This window comes from Penicillium pulvis (assembly GCF_028828015.1).
Source record: "Penicillium pulvis strain IBT 33274 chromosome Unknown scaffold_8_segment0_segment0, whole genome shotgun sequence".
Lineage (NCBI taxonomy): Eukaryota > Fungi > Ascomycota > Eurotiomycetes > Eurotiales > Aspergillaceae > Penicillium > Penicillium pulvis.
The window spans coordinates 3,626,740-3,642,775 of NW_026643080.1; the positions used below are offsets into that span (position 1 = coordinate 3,626,740).

Below are 16,036 nucleotides of genomic sequence, written 5' to 3' on the forward strand. Positions count from 1 at the left end.
TACAGCTAAATCCAATGTAGAGCTATGTACAGTCCAGGGCCCGAGCTGTCTATCGAATGATAGTTCTTATTTCAGGCGCATCATGATGTAACCCTGATGATGCTATTTTGGAACAGCTGCAAGACCCTGACGAGTTACCGCTGATCCAGGTCCCCGAAAACCTGACTCGGTTGAACCTTGATTAATTGATTTACTATTTAAACGACTTGGACATGTGAATATATTGTATTGAAATTCGGGCTCATATCCAACTCCGTGCGGGGAAGGAATGTCGTTTCCCGTTTAGGTTCGGAGAAGGTAGATGACGATCACAGTCCTGCAGCTGCAGGTTCCTTGTCTATCACACATCGCTTAAGTCGATACGACCCTCTTGAAATGCTTCCCCTGTCGAGCTGAAAGATCTTCACTGGCGTCCTTTCTAGTCATGGAAATATCGCCCACTCTGAACTGTACTTAAATATTCGCGTGATCCCTTGCTCGGGGCCCTGTCTTGTCCAGGGTGCGCCCCGGTATCCATCTTGCTCACCTCGTACGCAATATGATCAATCTCCGACTGAGCGCAGTTTTTGCTGCGATCACATTGATCCTTCTGGTCTTTCTACAACTGCTGGGAATGGTGCAACATACTGAGCAAATCCCCGAATCCAGCTTTACTCGAAACTTCAACAGATGGAAGAGCAGAACGAGTGCTGCGGCAGCAGCTGATAACCTGTTTCTGGTGGGTGCCGGAAAGGCCGATGTGACTGGGTATGGTCCCTTTATACCTCTTTAATGAGTCCAATTTTTGACAAGCAACCAGTCCAGTAGTCGAGGTTGATTTCAATGGCTATGCTAGCCTAGATCAACTGGGAACGGGTCTTCGTCAGCGGATATATTCACGTGCTTTTATATTTGCAGACCCAAAGACTCCCGAGGATACCTTCATCTATCTGGTTCTCGATACTCTTGCAGGTGACACTGCTGTACGAGATGGAGTCTTGCAGGGGCTTGCAGCGCTTGGGAGTGACTATGCACGATATGGCGCGCACAATCTAGCGCTGACGGGCACTCACTCCCATTCTGGACCTGGAGCATGGATGAACTACTTACTGCCTCAAATCCCGACCAAAGGATTCGATAAGCAGAGCTACCAGGCGATTGTCGACGGCACGGTCTTGTCCATTCAACGTGCGCATGCAAGCCTTACCACAGGGCGTCTATCCTTTGGGTCCATTGATCTTGAAGATGCCAATATCAACCGTAGTCCATACTCATATGATCAAAACCCCGATGAAGAAAAGGCTCGCTATTCGGCCAATGTGGACAAAACAATGACCCTGCTTCGCTTCGACCGGGACTCTGATAATAAGACCACTGCAATTTTGACATGGTTCCCCGTTCACGGAACATCCATGTATAACAATAACACCTTGGTCACCGGGGACAATAAAGGTGTGGCGGCCTATCTCTTCGAGCGCAGCATCGATGGAGACAATAGATTCGCAGATGATGTGGTCATTGGATTTTCCCAGTCCAACGTCGGAGATACCAGTCCCAACGTCTTGGGTGCCTGGTGCGAGGATGGCTCTGAGGAGATGTGCACATATGAAGACAGTACCTGCGGTGGCACAAATGAGGCCTGCCACGGCAGGGGCCCTTTCTTCCGAGTCAAGGATAACGGCGCCAAGAGTTGTTTCGAAATCGGCCGGCGCCAATACTCGGCGGCCAAATCACTCTACGAGCAGATGAGTTCCAACGCCACAATCATTACCGGTAGCTCGGGTGTCAGATCTTTCCATGTATTCAAGGATCTAAATGGTTACTCCTTCCCGTCTCCGTTTAATGGCAGCAATCTGACTACATGCCCCGCGGCGCTGGGGTATTCATTCGCTGCTGGAACCACAGATGGCCCGGGAGCATTTGATTTTACTCAAAATTCGAGTAGCCCAGCCACTGGAAACCCACTCTGGCTCGTTGCTCGGGCATTCATTCACCAGCCTAGTGCGGAACAGGTAAGATGTCAAGGAGCGAAAGACATTCTCCTAGATGTTGGAACCCTCACATTGCCGTACGCTTGGGCCCCAGACATTGTAGACATTCAGGTTCTCCGAGTGGGGCAGCTGTTTCTCATTATCTCGGCTAGTGAAGCTACGACTATGTCGGGCCGTCGCTGGAAGGAAGCTATTCACAAGGGTGCCCGAGACACGCTGGGTATCTCTGATCCTCAGGTCGTTCTAGGGGCACCGTCTAACAGCTATGCCCACTACGTTGCGACAGAAGAGGAATACCGCGTACAAAGATACGAAGGAGCATCAACCCTGTATGGTCCGAATGCGCTTGCAGCCTACATCAATCTCACTCTAACATACCTGCCGTACCTCGGCAGCGCCGACGATATTGCGAATCTCCCGGCCATCGGCGCAGGCCCTAGCCCACCTGTCAATACCAACAACTCCCTTAGCTTCATCACAGGTGTGGTTTATGACAATGCTCCTTTTGGAAAGTCCTTCGGGGATGTTATTACGAATCCCAGCAGCAGGACTTATGGACCTGGCGATGTCGTTAACACGACCTTTGTTGGCGCCAATCCTCGGAATGACCTTCACCAAGAATCAACATATGCAGCAGTTGAAATTTACAACTCGAGCTCTGGCGACTGGGAGGTGGTGCGAGACGACCGTGACTGGAACCTCCTCTTCTTGTGGGAGCGAACCAGTAGTGTTCTTGGATACAGCGATGTCACGATCCAGTGGACGATCGAGGACAGTTATTACAGTGTGGATAGCCCGAATGCTTTACAGGCTGGAACCTATCGTATGCACTATTACGGGGACTCAAAGGATGTCCTTGGGAATATTTCACCCTTTGAGGGCATTGGGGGATCCTTTACAGTGGCGTCTTCGTAAGAAGACTCGTCGGATTCTTCATAGGGTCAACCGAGTACCCTGTGGCGTACGTGAAACGAGGTCTATGGGGACTGATTAATATTTTAGCCTTATTCTTGATGACTTAGTAGTTAGTTTTGCATTTAATCTCCAGCATGACTTTATTTAGTTCTCGTCTACCAATGAAAATACCCGTCACGAGTTGCAGACGAAATGTGGATCCCACTAGCAGCCAACCACAGCACTCAAAGCTGCAGACAGGGCGGTTCCTGCAACAAAACCGCTTTGTCGCGCGCCTTGGGCTACTCCGTTCTTTCTGGTGAAACTGGACCCGTCTTATAATATACCCCCTGTTAGTGGTAACTTGAGATTAGATGTACTAGCTAGACCTGGTCTTTCAAACGATGGAGACTGCACCATGCCCCCGGCCAAAACGAATTATTATGCATACTAGCCCAACGCCTCGAATGAGTCTTCATTCTACTTTTCCCCTCCACACACTCTTTCCGTCTGACTTTGCTTCATTCTTTTGTTTTTCCTAGTGTTAAATTTCTTTCTATAAACGCAGGTATCACTTGTGCCAAGCCCCTCATTCATTGTGATAGTCTGACAGCCATGCGCCGCCATCATTGATCCTGGGAAGACCCTGGATCTGCCATGCCCTTCTTTGCCAGATACTTGAGCTTTTTGTCCACCCGAAAGAGTTTTTGTTGACTCGGATATCCATTTGGTGCCAGATTCTACTCTGTCGCGCTCCAAATTTGTCTTCTGGATTACTCCAGTCTCTCTCTGAGCTGAGCTTGCAGTTAATTTCAGTGCAGATCAACGGCAACATGCTGTTCATTCGCTTATTTTTCTTATTGCTTATGGCTTGGACTTGCTCGGCTGGTCCGATCACTCGTTCTGCCGTCCTTGATCACCATCTGTATAATGTATCTCCGGCTGAGGCGGCTTTGGCTGCGGGGATCAACAACTTGGGTGCCCGCGATGAGGAGGAGCTGACCATCAATCCTGTTACCCCTTCTTGGGCCCTTTCGGCGGAGAAGACCAAGTCATCTACTATCCCGACATCTATCTCTGTAACGCCCGCTGAGGAGCAGAATATCGAGCCTACGAGTGAGTCTGTGACGCCGTCTACTACGTCTATGCTCACGATTGAAGTTACAACCACCTCGGCACGTGAATCGAAAAGCTCATCGTCTACCTCCCCCTTGTTTTCGATTGAGGATACCGTGTCTACTGCTGTATCCTCAACGCCAATATCGGCCAATACCGATCAAGTGATGACCCCGGTTATGGTTTACGCATCCACGTCGGGAGATAGTACAGCTCCAGCTGAGACAATCAGCTCAGCTCAAAGCACAGCGAGTATCTTTTATTCATCGAACGTCAGTAAGAGTACCTCCAAAAGTGTTTCTCCGATACACAAAGAGGTTGTGCCGTCTACTTCATCCTTTGTTGCATCCCATGCTTCGACTTTCTCTCCGGAGGAAACATCCTCTCCAACTGCAGACAAGACGACTTTTTCAACTCCAATCTCGTCTTCCATGTTATATCATACTATGACCTTCTCTTCGGACAAGGCACATTCGAGTTCAGATATAGCATCTTCTCCACTTTCAGACAAGACGTCTTCAAGTGCAAGATCATCTCCAACTATGGGCATATCCACTGCAAATACAGAATCGGGAAAAGCAACAGACGTCTCGTCCGGAGAGTCTTCTTACAGTGTACTTAATCACAAAACTTCAGTCAGAGCCAAGGCGTCCACGAGAGCTACTGATGATTGTGATGGTTGCTGGACCACCACAACTACTATTTGGTGGAATGCTACTACTGCCACCACGACGCCGTCTGAAGTGACTGCAATATTGACACCATTTGAGTCGTCGAAGACCTCCAGAACAGTAACGGTCACTAAAATAATGACCTCTCCTTCTGGCACGTCAACCTCCTCTAAAGCATTGGTATCGTCCAAATCATCCACGCCGTTCAAGACAGCAACACTGTCCGAAATACCTACGCGCACTAGAACGCCGACCTCGTCCGAAACTCCAACATCGTACGAAAGTTCGACAGTGTCCAAAGCATCAATACTGCCCGAAACCACGTCCACCGAGACACCAACCTCATCGCAAACCGAAATATCGAAATCAACTGCCTCTGTGTACTACATAACAGACAGCATGATCGAATGGGTCTCTTACGGTCAAACGACACCGTACTCTACAGGCATAGCTACTGCCTCCTCCGCTGCACTCTTTAGCACGTCTTTAGATAGCTCATCGCTATCTATAACGCCAATAGAAGCTCAAGTATCTTCACCAACGTCGAAGGCCACATCTTCCATAACCGATGCATCAGGGGCAACCGAAGACTCAGAAACAACCATCGTGGTCCACGCAACCAGAACAGCAATGGTTACAATCACACAGCCCGGGCATACAGTTACTGAGACTGAAACCCCAGTCACAGTCACCGATACCGAGTCCGCGAGTACTGTCACCGCGTCCCCTATAACTGTGGTTATCATGGAAACAATACTGCCTTTGGAAACGTCGACAGTGGGGGAGAGTTCCACTTCTTCGACAGCTGTATCCGAGCAAACTGTAATTGAGACCCCGACAACAGTTATCATATCATCTGAGAAAAGTACGTTCACTCCTACAGATATCCCTACATCTACTTATTCATGAATTGCAGCTACCACGCCCGAAAACACCGAGTCTGTGCAAACTCCTGCGGCTATCCATACTTCCACACATGTAGTGACATCTACAGCTGTGCTTTCATCTACGGTGATGCATACCTCTACAGCCGTGGTGACATCCACGACCATGCATACAGCCACAGCCACAATCACGCACACATCTATGGCTACACATACTTCTACAGCGGTGTTGACGTCAACAACCATAGTTACAGCCACCGAAATCGAGACAAAAACCGAAATGAAGACAGAGACAGCCAGCTCAGGTAGCGGCTTAGCTGTTGTCCCCGTGACACCAGTGGTTGTCACCACAACGAAGACTGTGACTGTGACCGAGGCTACCGCTACGGTGACTACCACGGTGACGAAGGCGTAGCCACAACGAGCCAGAAGGTTACGCGAGATTACGTTGTTATGATTTCTGCCAGTATGTCATTGGATGAAGAAAGAGATCATGAAGACATTTCCTTCGCTTCAAAATGTAACTTTCGTTATGTATTGATTGTGCTTTTTTCGTCTCAATAGCAACCTGAATTGAAAACTCAATTGCCGACGTCACAAGCCTTTTAGATCGTTGCTATACCAGAGAAATGTTTTTCGAGACTGCAGTTGTTTTTAACTTTACGTATGTCCACATGAAAAGCGCTAAAAGGTTATGACTTCGGGCTCTTATGAATATGTAAATACAGCGAACATATCCATTAATAGACTTCGACTGGTCACAGTTCAAAGAAATGACTTCCAGCCTCAGCAAACTTTTGCTGATACTCCTTTAAACTAGCCCACTGGCTTAGTTCTTCTTGATCTCTTTCATAATCGCTCAGATAACTCATCGCACGGCCATTCGCTCGCGGACTGAGATCCTCAGCAGTACTACCGGGGTCCGTCGTAGCAGAGGAACGGCCTTCAAGCCGAATGAGGGTATCAATGAAAGCGTGGAGATAGGACTCTGCTTCTGCGGCTGTGAGGCCATGGAGACCTGATGGTGAGTCCACTGGTGACTGTGTAGATGGGTCTGCGGTTGGTACGGTGTGGTTGGATGAATTAGATGTTGGGTAGCGGGGTATATTGAGGAGGGTCGATGCCACTTGACGAATTTTGCTAGTCTGTTGGGCGTTAGTGTTGATCATAGTGGGATATAGGAAGAGCAGGAGGACATACGATACTGGCACCGTTTGGCTCCATGTTGATTTCATTGACCGTTCGCAAGAGAACGAATAGGTCTTTTATCACTAGCTTCCGCTCCTGGGCCATCATGCGACCAATATAGTCGGCCTGTGCATTTCCGACTGTGCGGGGCGTCGATTCCAAGGGTTCTCCAGTAGCTTCGGATTGTAAACCCACGGAGTTTTCGGCATTGGTTTGCGGTGGGTTGAAAATTAGGGACTTGGCTGGGTTTCCAAATTTGGTATACGTCTCGAATAGGTTCCAGTATTTCTCGACCAACCACGAGCGAGTTGACAGTTGACTGGCGTAAATGTTCGCTTTCTGGATTTCATACTGGATTGCCCGTCGTTCTTGGTTGATATGGTCATCAGGGTAATTAAACACTGAGCCATCTTGACCTATTCCAGCAAACATAGAAGCTTGTTTTGGGTGAAAAACCGAGAGCTCAACAGGAACATCTGAGAGCGCAGATTTAGCTTTTTGAAGACAATCCCAGAGACTTGAGCGCTGGTGCTCCCAATTAAAAATCTGTCCGCTACCAAAAGCAGTCTCCCAGGCCAGAAGGGCATTGTATGACCTGTATACCCGGACGTTTGCATTAAAGCCAGCTAAACGCGAAACCCGGCCTGTGGGTTGCGGATTGACATGGTCCGGGAAAATAAACTCATCATCGACTTCGAGTGGAAATGGAGGGTAGCGTTCCGTGGGAGTTTCCGGGGGTACATGCATCTTGATATCGGAGGAGCCAAGCTGAAGCAGAGATTGATAGCCAACTAAGGAGACATAGAAGAGACGACGACCAAGTTCTTGTGTGATCAGATCGACGGTTTTGTTGTTCGTTAAACTCGGCGAAGAATGATCGTGAGACAACCGTGGAGACAACCCCGACGTGGCTGATATCGGACTGGGTGCACTCATTGCCGATATGGTTGGGAGGTTGTTAGAGATAGGAGTGTGATTGGTAGGAGAGCGGCAGAGGTCATAAACCTGTAGCATACTGCGGCATTCAGCTAAGTAAATGCGGCACCGGCGCATGCTGTATACGTAACCAGCACAGACACCAAGGAAATAACTGATAGCAGCGTCGTAAACTGTTGCATTTCTATCGAGGTATCCAGTACCTCGAGCTTGGATGGCAACATCATGGCACCGTTTCACCAGAGCGATCGAGTTCGGGAACGCGAAGCGCTCGGCTTCAGTGTTGAGTCTCAATTTTGGTCGCCGGGGGAAGGAGGCGACAAGGAAACCAATCATGGAAGCGATAAGAGCCAAGAATGTTCCACTGGTAGTATCTTCTCGGCGCTCAAAAGCAGCTCGAAAAGTAGGTTCATGTGGGATTGGAACCAGAGGGTGAATGTATGTAAAGAAATCATCAAGGAGTAGCTGCACTGTATGCAAGGAACAGATAGCTTCCGCCGAGGTTGGAACAGATGACGGCGGTGTCTCCGGAGGGGGCCGGTATGTAGAAGCTTGCGGAGTAGTTACAAGCGGGATGTCACTCAGGCTAGCCGGTGAAGCATCAGGTGGGACCTCTAGCTTCTGCCTTTTTAAAGCCTCCGCATGCCGATTTGGAGGCCCACGGCGTCTACTTGGCCGCTCATATGTACATGGTATTTCCAAGCTAGCACAGCTCCGACAAGGAGGGCCGCTGGCATCACACTTATAAAATTAGTACACCGGCAGACAGATTCCCGGGGAGGAAAAGACAAACCTTCACCTTGCGGATGCTGCAGGCATCGCAGGCCTTGCGCAGCCTGGTTTTAGGGTCCATCCGTAAGAAACTGGCTTAGCCCACCATGCAGTGAGATTCAGGTCATGATCATATGTGAAGTTGCATAAGCTTTGTCGATACAAAAGGTTCGGTACATGCAGACCCTGCGGGGAACCCTTGAACGGCCCACTTCCTGGGGCAGGTCGCGTGGAGCAATTGTGCGAAGTCGTGCTGTGCCACTCCGTGAACTGGTTCGGGACTTTTGGTCGTACTACGAGTGACTAATGTAGCGCTTTTCTGGGCACTTCACTCCCAAGAGGAACTAATTGACTCGCACAATCCCAACTTTGCAGGTTTTCAGGGATGACCGCCCTAGGGGGGTAGATTTTCCTGCCGGTGGGGTGAAGTTAGGCAAGCGCCTTCTCTTTCGCATAAGTGTTAAGCGCATCGGCGCAAACCCGTTCGGAAGGGAATTGCGGTAGTGTTGACCGGGCCTCGGATGGGGATAGTCACGTGCAGGTAATCCGGGGAAAGCTTAACAAGGGTCCATGCGATTATTGGCACGGAGTACAGACATCCAAGGAAATATTTATCTATTAATGAGGTAGTTGGCATGAAATGATATATTATTTGGTCGTGAGGATGTCGGGGTGGGTCCACATTCAGTACGCGACAAGGAGTATGGGAAGCAACCCATTACTACGAGGCCGTAGGGCCCACTATTCATGCCACATTATTAAACCGTGAAATCATCTTGATAGGCATCACCCAGCCGTGTGGGCCGCTGGCTAGCAATTTGTCGTTTCTGCTCCAGCTCAGATGCCCACAGCGCAGCACCAGCCGCGGTAGTTATCAAAAAGAGCATGGAGAAGGGAGGGATGAGTTGCAGGATCAAAGCAACGGTTCCAAAGCTAAGACTTGTTAGTTTTGCGACGAGAATAAAGTCAGAACGGAAGTAACAAACATACGTAGTATACTGCAGTTGCCGCCGACTCACACTAGCTTTCCGCTCCTGTTTAGTGAAATCCAGGAGCTGGAAATACCGCCAATGGTGGAACGGTCCAGCGCGATATCCGGTGAGGATCAGGAACATGGGCGTTCCAGCAACCGGGATAAAATTGAGCGGCAACAAAACGATGAATTCGACGATCTGCCGCAAAGAGAAGGGCGCATAAACGGCGCTAGTCGTCGGTGTGCCGAGACGGCTGGTCGGATCACCGGCCTCGGGATAAATCACCCGCGAAGCGAGCACAAGCTGCTCCTGGCCTTCATTCACCAGGACGGAATCAAACACATCCACCAATGTTTCATCGACGAAGAACGCCTCGAACAATGCAGCCACAATCGCGGCCCCTTCGCCCAGCACCAGGAATGCACCGCTCACCCACGATCCAGCTCCTTGGAAGATAGCCAAGAAGGCCACTTGTGGGAGGTAGGTGAAGAAAAAGAGAAGGAAGTAGACAAAGCTCGAGAGGAGCACGATAGGCACAAGTCGTGCCTTGAATAAGGGCCAGAGGAAGCGGTGTGTCGCAAAGTAATGGATGCCCTAGTAAAGCAAGGTCAGTATCTAGGGAGACTATTGCAGCGAAATTTGGCTTTCATACCCGAAGTGGGTACAGCCACGCTGCCCGAGTTGGATCCCACGTTCGTGATGACATGGCCCAAGGTCGGTTGTGAAAATGATGCTGTCGCTTATGGAGACCGAAAGGCAACAGCTTCAGTTCTCCAATTTTCCTGTTATCGATAAGGGATCACGTGTTGGCTTAGTCATCGCCGACTATTTTAGGCAAGTTTTTTTTCTCTGGGCGCTTTTCCTTTTCTTCCTCACATAAAACTAAAATCCTCCCTATTCACTCTAGAATCCACCTTGCAATGGGTTCCTCGAGGGGAAATGGGAGGAAAGACTGACTCTGCTGGCTTACCCCGTATGCTTCTTTCTACGTGGAGCATCTGGAAATACTATTCAGCGGTACATCCCTTTTTTCCAAGTCCTCTTGGTGTTGTTATGAATATATGAATGAAAATGAAAAATTTTTTATGAACTTTGAACATGACCTTCCGTATGAAAATGTGATAAATATAGACCGAGCTTCACTGCCCATTATCGATTGTGCACTCGATGCCTGGCCTCGTGTGAACCGAAGACAGACCCTCTTATTCCTGTCGGCCTTTGATCTCCCTAATAATATGCTCCAGACTATGGACAATCGCAGTCGGCTTAACTCCCGGAAGAGCAGCATCCTGCCAGCCTTTGCCAGCTCGATCGATCCAAATCGCATTCAACCCAGCACTGCGCGCCCCGACAATATCCCACGCGTTGCAGCTGATCAACCATATTTCATTCATCTGAGAAGGCTGCTTGCCGACCATGCGAGCGCAATGCTGATAGCTGGCAGGTGCAGGCTTATACACCTTTGCATCGTCTACAGTGACCAGGTCTTGGAATTCACTGGCGTGCTGGGATAAGTCTGGGGAGTGCAGGACTGAGTTTGACATCATGTTTTTCGTGCCATTCGAGAATATTACTGCTTGAAGCGTCGGATCATTTGCGATTCGGTTTAGCGTCGGACCTACATCCGGGAATGTATATAGGCTGTCATATGCTTCCAACAAAGTGTCGAGGTCGGAGTCTGGTAGCTGTTGATCATGCTCAGCTAATGCTTGGCGCAGCGAGTTACGGGTAACCGTTGAGAAATCCTCGTATTTATCTGAATTGTTGTTAGCTGTGTCACTAGCAGATAGTTGCGAGCTGCTGCGACTTACGCATGCTATTCAATCTCCATGTATATTCAAGCTGATATCGGCGCCAAAGGGTGGAGATAGACGAGGCTTGAGCACCAACATGTGTATCCAGCTGTTTAACAATGGAGTCTGTAGACAACAATGTGCCATACATATCAAAAGCTATGATGATTTTGTCCGACATGGCGACTGTAGGGAGATGTTAATGACCAGAGGAGCGCTTGAGCGTAAATTATGGATATTCAGCAGATATATACTGGTGTGAAGTGGGGCGTGAGGGACCCGGATGATGTCAATCTTTCGCACGATTCCGCGGGGTTCAAACTTCTCCAACTCCCCGCCAATTCGGAGAACTCAAGAACATGAGCTCAATATACCAATGACATCGCATGAAAACTACAGAATCTTCCGAGAATGTCTCTCGAGTGCTATTGTCGCGCGCTCTGAGAAACCAACGTCTAAACGCAGGACGAAAGTCAAGCGCAATGGACGTAAAGAGGTGACCGTCACCAAGACCGAGGTCGTATCTTCTGAACGAGCAAATCCAGAGGAGTTGGCTGAGTTTATTGACGTATGAATCTGCACAAGAACTCGCAACATGGGGGTAACAAAGCATTGGAAACCTAATCGCTTGCATATTTAGTTCATCGCCTCCGAAACCTTCGACTCCTTCCCTGAAGATCTAAAGACACTTTCCTTCGCCGGAATCCAACATGATGCGGATCTGGCGAAGAAGTACATCCCCCTTGATAAAGATATACCTCTCGATCGCGCAGTCCTCGACTCGATATGCATAGTCACACCCGTCGATGTCACAGACTCATTATCCGTCTACGGACTCATACCCGACTCGGCCGATTTCCCCGACTTCATATCCCCGGTTCTGTCGGAATATATTAGCAGCGTGACGACTGGGCCGCCAGCGTGGTCATCGACCAAGACAGATGCATGTGAGATCTGCGAGCGGGACTGGATCCCGTTGTCGTATCACCATCTAATCCCGCGGGGTGTGCACGCTAAGGTTTTGAAGAAGGGGTGGCATGATGAATGGATGTTGAATAGCGTTGCTTGGCTTTGTAGGGCCTGTCATAGCTTTGTGCATCGGATGGCAGGGAACGAGGAGTTGGCGAGGGAGTGGTTCACTGTTGAGAGAATTATGGAGAGGGAAGATGTGAGGGATTGGGCGAATTGGGTCGGTAGGGTGAGGTGGAAAGCGACATAATAAGAATACTCAGATCTAGATCCTATCTTGTAGACAAGGTGCATCTATGATTGCCGGGCTGGTATATTGTATTTGGGATTGGAGTATGATACATGCATTGACAATATCTGCATTGCCGGGTTATATCCAATGGTAAAACGCCTGACCCAGATGCAAGCCATGTCGAAAAATGGAGATATTGTACATGACACGGGGGTAAAAGACCCCAGCTGTGACAAAATGAAATCTAGAAATACATTTGCGTACAGATCACAGGTGATCTTTAAAGGTAGCGCTTTTCGTGGATCTCCTCGTAACACTGGATGTGATCGCCAACGGCAAAATCAGACCAGCCTTCGAATCCGATACCACATTCGGTGTCTTTGCGCATCTCGGTAACGTCCTTCTTGACGTTCTTGAGCGAGGTCATCGTTCCTAAAGCAAGTTAGCAAAGTCGAGTTTTGGGGAAAGCGTATACAGGATGAGTATGCTCTTACCATCGTAAATAGTCTCATCACCGCGGAGAACTCTGACCTTGCGGGCTTTGTTGACGGTGCCGTTACGCACACGACAACCCGCAATAGACATCTTCTCACGTCCCTTGATGGTAATTTCGAAGATTTGGCCGATCTCAGCTTCGCCGGTCACACGTTGGGTAATGATGGGAGCCAGGTGTTGACTAAGGTCAGCCTTGACGTCGTCGATGAGTTTATAGATGATGTTGTGGTCCATAATCCGTACACCATCTTGCTCCGCCATGCGCATCATGTTGGGATCAATGGGCATGTTGAAAGAAATGACCCGTCCCTTAGCAGCGGCAGCGTGTTCGACGTCAAATTCTGTTACAGGACCAACTGCCGAGCGAAGAATATTGGCATAGACTTCGTTATTGCCAATGGCAGCCAGGGAGTTCATGACTGCCTCTGCAGAACCATCGACATCGGCTTTGATAATGAAATTAATCGCCTTCGGGCCAGTCGGTTCTGCAACAGCCTTGGTAACGTCATCCGACTCAGACTGCTCCTCAAGTCTGCGCTTTTCGGAGAGCTCTCGTCGTGCCTCGTTGATGGCAACCATATCCTGGCCAAGCTTCTCGGTGCCAACCTGTTCTAGGCGATACTCCACAACATCCTTGGCCTTCTGTTCGGTGGGTGTCTGCAGAATCTCAGAACCAGCAGCAGGCTGGTCCCTCCAGCCGTCAATCTCGACAGGCATTCCTGGCGTAGCTTCACTAACGGTCAAGCCAGCCTCGTTGCGCAAAGTGCGCACGCGAGCCCAGGTGTTGCCGGCAACGATGACATCGCCTGGCCGCAGCGTACCACGACGGATAAGAGCTGATGCAACTCGGCCGTAGCTCTTGGTCGAAGCCTCGAGAACCCATCCCTCGACGTTGCCGGTCTTTTCAGCCCGATGGTCAAGCATCTCCGAGAGCGCGCCAATTGCCTCCTCGAGCTCAAGCATACCCTCACCAGTCTTGCCACTGACCCCGATAGCTTGAACATCACCACCATAATCTTCCACGTGGACACCGTGGACTGACAAATCCTGCTTCACTCGATCAGGGTTGCGGCCCTCTTTGTCAATCTTGCTCATGGCAACAATGATGGGAACGTTGGCCTGTGTTGCGTGCTTGATGGCTTCAATGGTCTGCGGCTTCACACTATCATCAGCGGCCACCACCAGAACCACAATGTCAGTGACATCGGCACCACGACGACGCATCTCCAAGAATGCCGAATGTCCAGGAGTGTCCAAGAAAGTAATCAATTTTCCAGAAGGCATTGGCACAGAGAAGGCACCGATGTGCTGGGTGATACCACCGTGCTCGGTCGCAGCAACCGATGACTTGCGCAGCCAGTCCAAGATAGTAGTTTTTCCATGGTCGACGTGGCCCATGATAGTGACCACAGGCGGCCGAGATGGCCAGTGAGAAATATCTTCTGGCACCTCTGCAGCCTCAATATTATCGGCCCCAGTATCGAAGATAGCCTCGTAGTTGTACTCGGCAGCGACCAGTCCAGCAGTCTCAGCATCCAGCACATGGTTGTATTCGACATCCTCGAAGCCCATCTCCTCCATGCGGGCAATAAACTGACTAGGTCGGACGCCAATGACGTCGGCCAAGTTATTGACGCTAATGAATTCAGGGAGGTACAAAGGCTGAGGAGCGGCGCGCGCCTCTGCCTTCTTCGCTTCCTTTTGCTTCTTGCGTTTGCGTGCCTCGCGCCGCTGTTCACGTTCCTCAGCCTCAAATTCCGCGGACTCGGATCCTCGCTGCTTCCCTCCATCACGTCGCTTAGACTTTTTCGCGTCCTGCGGTACATCTTCCTCCACCTCACCCACTTCTAGCTTCTCCAGGGCAGACATATCCCAGGACCATTGGTCGACTTTCTTCTCGGCCTTGGCTGTAGGTTCCTTAGTCTTAGCTTCTGTAGCCTTCTTTTTCGGTGTGGCCTCTTCAGATTCCGCCAGGAACGAGCGGCCCAGGTTCCTGAACTTGGCAGACTCCGCATTGTCGCGCGATGGCCGTGCTTGCCCTGATGGCAATCCTGGCCGCGATGTCTGACAGAAAGGACAAATCGAGTATTTCTGGAAGACAAGGCGTTGACAACTTGGACAGTCCCAGTCAGTCGGACTCCGTGTCACCGTGCTCCCTTGCCGCGGTTTCCTCTCCCGGTCGTTTCGATGTCTTGGAGCTTCCTTATTCCAGTTGTTCCGTTGCCCCGAGGGTTCCTGGTTATCGTTACGCCGCTGTCGGTGCTGTAGACCGCGAGGATTCTCTTTGGCGGGCGAATCCGTGTTGGGGCGATTAGCCCATCTTTGATTCCGTAGAGGCTGGGATGAGCGCTCACGCTCCTGTGCGGGTGGCGCTGGAGGAGGTGGTGGCTTGCTTTTAGCGACCAGAGAGTCGCGCAATGCCTGCTCCGCGGCACTCAGGCCCGTCGCTTGCGATGTTCCAGGGCCCCATTTGCTTCCAAATTTTGGAGCGCCGAACTTTGTGGCACCAGGCTTGGGCGCGCCGAACTTAGGTGTAAAAGCTGCCGGCTTAGGAGGGGCTGGAGAACTTCCGTCGTTTGGTTTATCTCCGGATTCCGAGTTTCGATGGGATGCAGAGGAACGAAAGCTCCGCTGAGAGGAGAAGGTCGGGGTTGGGGCCGTTACGCTGGTCGAAGAAAGCTCGACGCGGCGTGAAAGCTAAATGCAATGTCAGTATTTGAGTAATTTTCTGTTATTTCCCAGATCAACTCACCCTTGTGACCGCTCGCCTATGCATTGCTGGTCTTGACTGCTCTACTGTTTAGCAATTGTCGAATGCAGAACTGACTGCGGTCGCTTATGTAAGTTCAAAAGTAAACCCACCCGATGTGATTGGCTGAATGGAACCACGACGACATACTTCAAGTTCACGCGCGGACTGATTTACATTATTGCAAGTGCTGCGTACTAAGCCACTTATTTTGCATAATGACACTTTGATTATGTAGGCTTACGTATCCAATTTACTCGGATGCGACAATATGGATGCAACTTATCGCTTATGGCAAACGGCATGACCTGACTACATTTATATATTGCCAAATCCTCATTGCACAAGCATGAAGCAAATTAGATTGTCGTGTACCTTGGAAGTCTCCTGGACT

The 16,036-nt window shown here is 50.0% G+C and overlaps 7 protein-coding genes across 7 annotated transcripts; 3 read left to right on the top strand and 4 right to left on the bottom strand.

Moving 5' to 3' along the window:
- Nucleotides 1-538: 538 nt before the first annotated feature.
- On the top strand, nt 539-2,885 carry N7503_010782 (neutral/alkaline ceramidase; the record flags this gene model as incomplete). Its single annotated transcript, XM_057070328.1, has 2 exons — nt 539-747; nt 800-2,885. 2 exons carry the CDS (start codon nt 539-541, stop codon nt 2,883-2,885), a joined length of 2,295 nt encoding a protein of 764 aa, XP_056916939.1.
- An 812-nt stretch (nt 2,886-3,697) lies between these two features.
- On the top strand, nt 3,698-5,950 carry N7503_010783 (uncharacterized protein; the record flags this gene model as incomplete). The annotated part of the gene is made up of 2 exons (XM_057070329.1): nt 3,698-5,516; nt 5,568-5,950. The coding sequence occupies 2 exons, from the start codon at nt 3,698-3,700 to the stop codon at nt 5,948-5,950; spliced, it is 2,202 nt and encodes a 733-aa protein (XP_056916940.1).
- A 343-nt stretch (nt 5,951-6,293) lies between these two features.
- On the bottom strand, nt 6,294-8,545 carry N7503_010784 (uncharacterized protein; the record flags this gene model as incomplete). The annotated part of the gene is made up of 3 exons (XM_057070330.1): nt 8,453-8,545; nt 6,736-8,400; nt 6,294-6,680 (listed from the first exon to the last, which is right to left on the bottom strand). Exons 1-3 carry the CDS (start codon nt 8,510-8,512, stop codon nt 6,294-6,296), a joined length of 2,112 nt encoding a protein of 703 aa, XP_056916941.1. The 5' UTR covers nt 8,513-8,545.
- Nucleotides 8,546-9,188: 643 nt separating this feature from the next.
- N7503_010785 (EI24 domain-containing protein) lies at nt 9,189-10,148 on the bottom strand (the record flags this gene model as incomplete). The annotated part of the gene is made up of 3 exons (XM_057070331.1): nt 10,057-10,148; nt 9,421-9,998; nt 9,189-9,363 (listed from the first exon to the last, which is right to left on the bottom strand). Exons 1-3 carry the CDS (start codon nt 10,108-10,110, stop codon nt 9,189-9,191), a joined length of 807 nt encoding a protein of 268 aa, XP_056916942.1. The 5' UTR covers nt 10,111-10,148.
- Nucleotides 10,149-10,606: 458 nt separating this feature from the next.
- Nucleotides 10,607-11,378, bottom strand: N7503_010786 (haloacid dehalogenase, type II; the record flags this gene model as incomplete). Its single annotated transcript, XM_057070332.1, has 2 exons — nt 10,607-11,160; nt 11,216-11,378. 2 exons carry the CDS (start codon nt 11,376-11,378, stop codon nt 10,607-10,609), a joined length of 717 nt encoding a protein of 238 aa, XP_056916943.1.
- A 159-nt stretch (nt 11,379-11,537) lies between these two features.
- On the top strand, nt 11,538-12,416 carry N7503_010787 (HNH endonuclease; the record flags this gene model as incomplete). The annotated part of the gene is made up of 2 exons (XM_057070333.1): nt 11,538-11,765; nt 11,838-12,416. The coding sequence occupies exons 1-2, from the start codon at nt 11,574-11,576 to the stop codon at nt 12,414-12,416; spliced, it is 771 nt and encodes a 256-aa protein (XP_056916944.1). The 5' UTR covers nt 11,538-11,573.
- A 254-nt stretch (nt 12,417-12,670) lies between these two features.
- On the bottom strand, nt 12,671-15,669 carry N7503_010788 (translation initiation factor 2; the record flags this gene model as incomplete). The annotated part of the gene is made up of 3 exons (XM_057070334.1): nt 12,671-12,830; nt 12,893-15,590; nt 15,646-15,669. The coding sequence occupies 3 exons, from the start codon at nt 15,667-15,669 to the stop codon at nt 12,679-12,681; spliced, it is 2,874 nt and encodes a 957-aa protein (XP_056916945.1). The 3' UTR covers nt 12,671-12,678.
- Between the last annotated feature and the right edge of the window lie 367 nt (nt 15,670-16,036).